Genomic DNA, 6,297 nt, shown 5'->3' with positions numbered 1-6,297 from the left:
CGAGCCACATGGTTTCTTACACAAGCGTTTTTGAGGTTCCCTTAAGATATATCACTGAAGTTCTAAATCTTCGTAAAATGCGCAGAACCTTCGTCTCTATCTTCCAACGCTTTTTTTTCTCTTTAGAATGCCGTAAGGGGCTCCGCTTTGCAGCTTAAAAGCTAACTATACGTGGCTTGATTACTTCTGAACGAGACTGTAGACTTCTTAAACATTTCTTTTAATTCGCGTTCTCAGAAAGCGCCGTTCGATACACGAACAACGCGATCTTAAGGCAAAATTCTGCCCACCTCAGAAATGATTACCAACATGTGAGCTAAAGTAACTATACTTGCAACAATTTTACTGATGTTCTCAAATAATACCGAAACCGGGCGGAACTACTATCAGCGAGAAGATTTCGGTTAGCAAGGACTTCCGCAGTGGTACTGCGTAATCAAACAAGAAACTTTCTGCGGTAGTGCAGAATCAAACGAGAAACTCCCCCCCCCCCCCCTCCCATTCTTTTTTTTCATTTTTTTGGCATCTACAGACGTGCTAGTGCTTATTTCACTGCCTGTGGGTACCGCCGCCTGTAACGGTGCCGATGACATCGCCGATGTGGACATCCCCGATGTAGACGGCTTCAGCGGGGACCTCCGTGACGACCGACACCGGGTGGCACTCCAATAAGTAGAGCACATGCTGGTCTCTGTCGTGGTGCTCTTGCGGATACAGTAAGATCGAAGGTACCGTTGTGTACGGTACGAGAAGAAGAGCGTCTTCTACACGGTCGCCGGTTCCTGCACGGGGCCCCGCTGGAGGTTGAGAGTGAACAACAGCAGATGCTGGAATGCCGGCCTCGGGGTCTTCGCGCTAAATCACAACGAATGAAAGATAGCATTATGACAACAATAAATAGGTAGGCGATCCTAATTTCTACCGTCCGCTCATTCTCCAGCTGTGCACTGTGCAGCCACGAGGCCGAGAACCTAGTCAATCCGCAGTGTACATTCACAAGCGCTTCAGGGACAGGCCTAAAAGAAAAATACACACCCACGAGAAACCAGAAATTAAAATAATGGTGCTAATTTTCAGCTTAAAACAAAAAAAATGAATTTAACTTGAATAAGAGTGCAAAAAATACACGAACTAAGTGTTATCATCCTGCGTACTCACTGAGGCTTGTATCGGAGCATCAACGCCATCTATCAATGGCTGCGTAAGCTCTCCCTTCTTCGTGTCCGAGGCCCCGTCTATTTTATACGCTGTGAACTACCCTTCTCCCGTAGTTTCCACATCGCCACATCCTCTCTCGCTTAGAAGGTGGTTTTAGACTGTGTGTAGGCGTGAGCGTATGCTTGAAGGAAATCATTACCCAACCCACTTGCCAACTCCGACGTGAGCGACATGAATGACATCCCTCGGGCGTTCGTGTCCCTAGAGCACGCCCTTACCAGACGCGCGCGTCTGCGGTGTCCTTGACTAGCGGACGTTATCCCATGAACAGCTCCTGCTGTACAAGCGTGCGTGACAACTTCTTGTACGACACTGCAGGATCTTAAGCATCGCAGTAGCTGCCCAAAACTGTAAAAACCACACAATGCATACTTCATGAGAAAAAAAAGCGCTGTAACGTTAACGACAAAAATGGGACAAGAAATGACGTCTTCTATACATAAAACGTAGTGCTACTCCGCTGCTATATATCGCCGTTATTTTTCTCTCTCACCAACTACAAAATAAAAATGAAAACATACGCTGGTCGAGTAGTAACACTGACCCGATTTACAGGTAACCTAATGTAATTACAAGTCCTTCAAGCTTGTCACTTTCTCAGATACACCGATACACTTAGGCACACGTGGCTTTACCGCTATCGTTTGGAGCACGGATCTGACAGTGTTGATAGCCGCTGTGTTTAAAGGCTGCTGCTGCCCACCGCTGGGTGTCATTGCCAATGCTGGCTGTACCAGCCGCGTTAGGCAAGTAGGCTTACCTGATTATTCCTGTCCAAGTACAATACTCGAACCTTGGATGGTCATTGCTCGTCTCTCAAGCCAATTATTCAAGCAGCTGTAAGTTCCTTATTAGCTAAAGGAAAAAATCTCGGTGCACTGTTTTGCTTTTAATTTTGAGGGTAAAAAAACACTGGGCTGTTGAGGCATTGTTTGAACTACCGATCTCACGTCAGTGCAGCAAAGTTTTGGTTCGTTCTGTATCGGTAGAATAAGGGGATATAAAGGAAACCTTTTTTCCCACATCCACTCAGGTGCCCACGCACCCTCCTGATCGTAGAGCACAATTCAGTGTAGTAAACAGCAAACACTTACCTCCACCCTTGTTTCTATATAATCATGGTACCACTGCTGGGCAAAGTCCTCTAATGCGATTACGAGGCCGAAGATGATGATCGCCACGATGACACTGTTAGGCACAGGAGGCATGAGTTCATCAGCGGGAGAATCTGCGTTTGAGGCATAGAAACATTTTTACACTCTAGTTGAATACCGCAAACGATTTGCATTTTGCCAAAGTGAAGTGCAGTCGAACGCTCAAGCAGCACTCAAGGAAGAGGTTGCAGTATTTAGGCCATTGAAATGCGTATGAAAGGTCGTCGTGATACGAAGTTATATCCAGCAAGCAACATAGTTCGCTTTGGCGGAGAGGGAATAGCAAATTAATTTATGCACATGCGTATAAACAGGGCGAGGGGGGTTCATAGTGATGATCGATCGCAAGAGACCTCGGTCATCCTTGCCTCAGTCATAGCTTTATTTTCTCGCCATATCTTCACTGCATCTCTACCTGACAATTCACCGCGTATTAGCGCAACACGCGAAAACATGGCTGCCATACCTCACAGCGGCCGCTTGCATAAAGGGGCTCTCCATAAATGTGCGGTATTCCTGGGATGTTTAAGACGACACTTCACAAATATCCTTCAGCATGATTTTTCTTTGTGCTCTTGTAGAAGCTGATTTATCTGTAGCTAAATTTGAATTTCAGCATTTTTGTGCATTTCGCTCTCCTCTCGTAACTTTTCACATGCTCAAAGGTCGGTACTGCTGGTCCAGCTGCCGACACGTGCGGGAATTGCACGGGGAGGGTGGAGGAGGGGGGGGGGGGGAGCGTTCTGACCCGCTGGAACGGTTGATTGCCGCGGCTACGGTAGTTGCGTGACGCGCGAAATAATCTAACCAATAGCCATCTCTGTACAGAATTACGCAGCGGCGTCCTAAGGAAAATGGCGTGATCATGAAAAAGTAGCCGGAAAGGACTCGCCAACTTTCGCGTGCGATTGTGGGTGCTCTGCTCTGCGTAGAAGTACATTATTTGGCCCAGGTGTTCAAGACGAATGAACGTAATGACTGAGCGAGTTTATAGACTCTCCTCGCAAGGTGTTTCAGAGCCCCTTTAAGCAAGAGAGATCGCTAACTTTAAAGGCTTCTTTCACATCGTAATTTACTCTGAGAAGGATCGGACGCAAAATGCCCATTGGTGTAAGCTTGCTTAGCGACCAAGTGGTGCATTTAATTTTATTAGCGAAAACTATGTAAGAGAGGGAGGCAAGGTTACTTGAAGGCCGCCCAGGGTTCCCGGTTAGGTATAAGTAGCGGTCGGTGAGGGCCCGTTGTGCCGATGCGGGGTTATGGGTGTAAAACACCCAGATAATGTGGATGACTCCTTTTGAACACGACAGTGAGAGAGTGGCCGCCCTGCTGGTTACTTTGGTCATAGCTCAAGCCTAAAGTGATTATAATGGCAAAGAGTTTGACGTGGAATCGTTGCGGACGAGACCGAGAGGATTGCTAAATCATCTTGTTGAATTAATTTGCCGGATAAAGGCACTGCCAATTCACAAAAGAAAAAGTAAAATAATAGGTTTTCACATTCGACTTGCAGTAAATTTGTCTGAGGTCGTAGTATTGGAAAAGGAACGTTCATCAAAGAATCAACGGCGGCACGCACCCGCACATGAGTTTGAAGAAAAGTGGTTATTGTCTAAGAATGCAGAGACAATGAGAGCGGAACTCACTCTTTTCGTGGAAATATGAATCCTGAACCTGAGACAGAACCAAGAGGAGAATGAAGCAGATGCATACAGCGATATTCTGAATTGAATCCATGCCACTTCGCAGGTAAAGATGCTGGCTTCGGTCAACTCTGCAAATTACGAAACACCTTTATCATAACAGAACGCAGTTTTGCATTAATTTCTTAGCGCACTCATATAGGCGAAATTCAAATAGGTCAAAATTGGTTTTTACGCACGTCTGAAAGACATTTTGAGAAAGAAGATAGTGCTAGGGCACCTTACTCATCACGTCCAAAAGCTCCTAGCCATACTTACCGGTGAGCCAACGATAAAAAAAAATGACAGACGAATACTATAGTCGGTAATGCGAAATTTGAGCGCATCTGTCACCGCTAGCAGATGGCGTTTTACGCTGCTAGCCACCCCCGGGACTTTCCCGTGGAAGCCATCTTCCGGTTGTCCATTCCTCCGCTCTCGCCGTTGCAGGTGGCGTCTCGCTCTGCTAGTGCTTGCCACGGTCGTCAGGTGGCGTGTCATGCTGACTACGCCATGGCTAGGTGGCTTGAGCCACCGCCCGATGTAAAGGGTTCAGCCGTATCCATTCATCCATCCATCCATCCATCCATCCATCCATCCATCCATCCATCCATCCATCCATCCATCCATCAGCCGACGACGACGACAATGACGCGGAATTCACAAACGGGTGCCCAAGAGCTGCGCTCTAAAGCAGTTACTGGAAGCCTCAATGGCGATGGCTCAGCAAAGAACAATCAATGCACCAACCTATAGCAACCTTTCTAGGAGCTGCTACATTGGCTCCGCTCAAAGTGTGTCTTGAAAGACCCTGCTTATGAAATAGGTCACATTGATGTATGCCATGAAGACAACGGCCTGAAGTCCAGTAAATTAACGCAGACCACCGGACGTCCGCGCGTGGGTGCAGACCTTAAAGACGAACGAGCATAATAACGCAAAATGGTGAATACGTGATCGTTACACACAGGAAAATACAAAAGGGTCATATAGATTCGCCTATACATTGAACAGTCCAGGTCGCGAACCAAACCTTGCACAAAGCGCAGCAAACTCCAGAAGCTGCATGCGTTAAAACGCGGGACTTAATCTAGACCTCCCGCCCTAACTTTCCTCTGGCCTCTAAAGGGAGCCCTTTCCGAACCGCCAATACACTCCTCGAACTATGACGACTTTCACCTGAGCGAAGATATCCTGTGAGAACTTAAGCAGCACATCACAGCAACCGTCACACGTACTTTAGGGCCGCGTGTTGGGCGTTTTTGTTTGTGATCAATCGCTCACTGCTCAGTTCAAAATAACACGGTATACTGACGATATCATTTAAAGAGATCAATCGCCTTACTCACAGCCTCAGCAGGGTTGTGTCAGCGGCTCTTCACGCCTGTATCACAGCGTCGGATTTGTACCAGCGCTGAGTCCAACCCCCGGAGGCGGTTTCTAACGCGACTGCAGTGTAATAATTCCTGAAGGCGCCGCGAGGTGGCTACACGCGAAACCGGATGCAGCTTCTCCCTTTCCACCCTTGCCGCGCCTGCGCGGAGTGCCTGTACACATCCTGCTCGCAATATGAGCACACGTCTCCTTGTGCCGCCCGACGCAGCTTTGGCGACGCCACAGTCGGCACGTGGAGACAGCGTGGTGTTGGTAACCATAGACAGAGGGACACGGAGAGGAGGATTTCTCCGGGGAGGAAAGGTGCAGTAGCTGTGCATCTCTGCGACGGGGCACCACAACCATGCCGTGAGAGTAGGCATGAAGGTGATGCAAAAAAAAAAGATAAAAGAACAATGTAGAGGTATAGCAGACGTTTGGTCTTAGATGTCTGTGGCTGCCTGCTCTGTACGGTCTTGCTGCTCGTACGGAGGAGGTAGAGGAGGGTGCGGAGGAAGAATGGTATCAGGTGCGCGACTGGGCGCCGACGCAGCCAGACGCGGCGACTCTTTCAGCCTATTTGAGACATCGGCGTTAGACGGCGCTCTGATCGCGATCACTTTGTGCGGCCACGGTTTTATTCAAATGACAATCGTATACGCCAAGCTACGAAGCGTTGAACAACTGCGCGAAGGTTGACAACCGGGAAAGTCGGTTCTGGCCAACATGAGTCGTTTAAAACATCACAGAGGACGAAACAAAAATTGAAGGAAGGCAAATGGAAGGTTTTTAGCTTCAAGACAAATGCAGGTTCACCTGAAAGCACAAGTGGAGGCGACGTTGTAAAAACATGTAAAGAGGACAACTGT

General features: G+C 48.0%; 1 protein-coding gene across 1 annotated transcript; it reads right to left on the bottom strand.

Annotated features, from left to right (window-relative positions):
• Positions 1-521: 521 nt before the first annotated feature.
• On the bottom strand, positions 522-5,493 carry LOC144110071 (uncharacterized). The gene is made up of 4 exons (XM_077642886.1): positions 5,404-5,493; positions 4,019-4,146; positions 2,313-2,446; positions 522-855 (listed from the first exon to the last, which is right to left on the bottom strand). The coding sequence occupies exons 2-4, from the start codon at positions 4,107-4,109 to the stop codon at positions 550-552; spliced, it is 531 nt and encodes a 176-aa protein (XP_077499012.1). The 5' UTR covers positions 4,110-4,146; positions 5,404-5,493; the 3' UTR covers positions 522-549.
• Positions 5,494-6,297: the final 804 nt, after the last annotated feature.

This window comes from Amblyomma americanum, chromosome 11 (genome assembly GCF_052857255.1).
Source record: "Amblyomma americanum isolate KBUSLIRL-KWMA chromosome 11, ASM5285725v1, whole genome shotgun sequence".
In the NCBI taxonomy this organism is placed as follows: domain Eukaryota; kingdom Metazoa; phylum Arthropoda; class Arachnida; order Ixodida; family Ixodidae; genus Amblyomma; species Amblyomma americanum.
Note: the sequence above shows the minus strand (reverse complement) of the source record. Positions and strands in the feature narration are given on the sequence as shown.

Excerpts from the sequence above, each read along its gene's own strand:
- LOC144110071 (XM_077642886.1), bottom strand. The coding sequence starts at position 4,109 with ATGGATTCAATTCAGAATATCGCTGTATGCATCTGCTTCATTCTCCTC. Across the intron at positions 2,447-4,018 it reads TTCATATTTCCACGAAAAGA|ATTCTCCCGCTGATGAACTC; the intron begins GTGAGTTCCGCT and ends CCTCAAACGCAG. Across the intron at positions 856-2,312 it reads ATATAGAAACAAGGGTGGAG|CGCGAAGACCCCGAGGCCGG; the intron begins GTAAGTGTTTGC and ends GTTGTGATTTAG.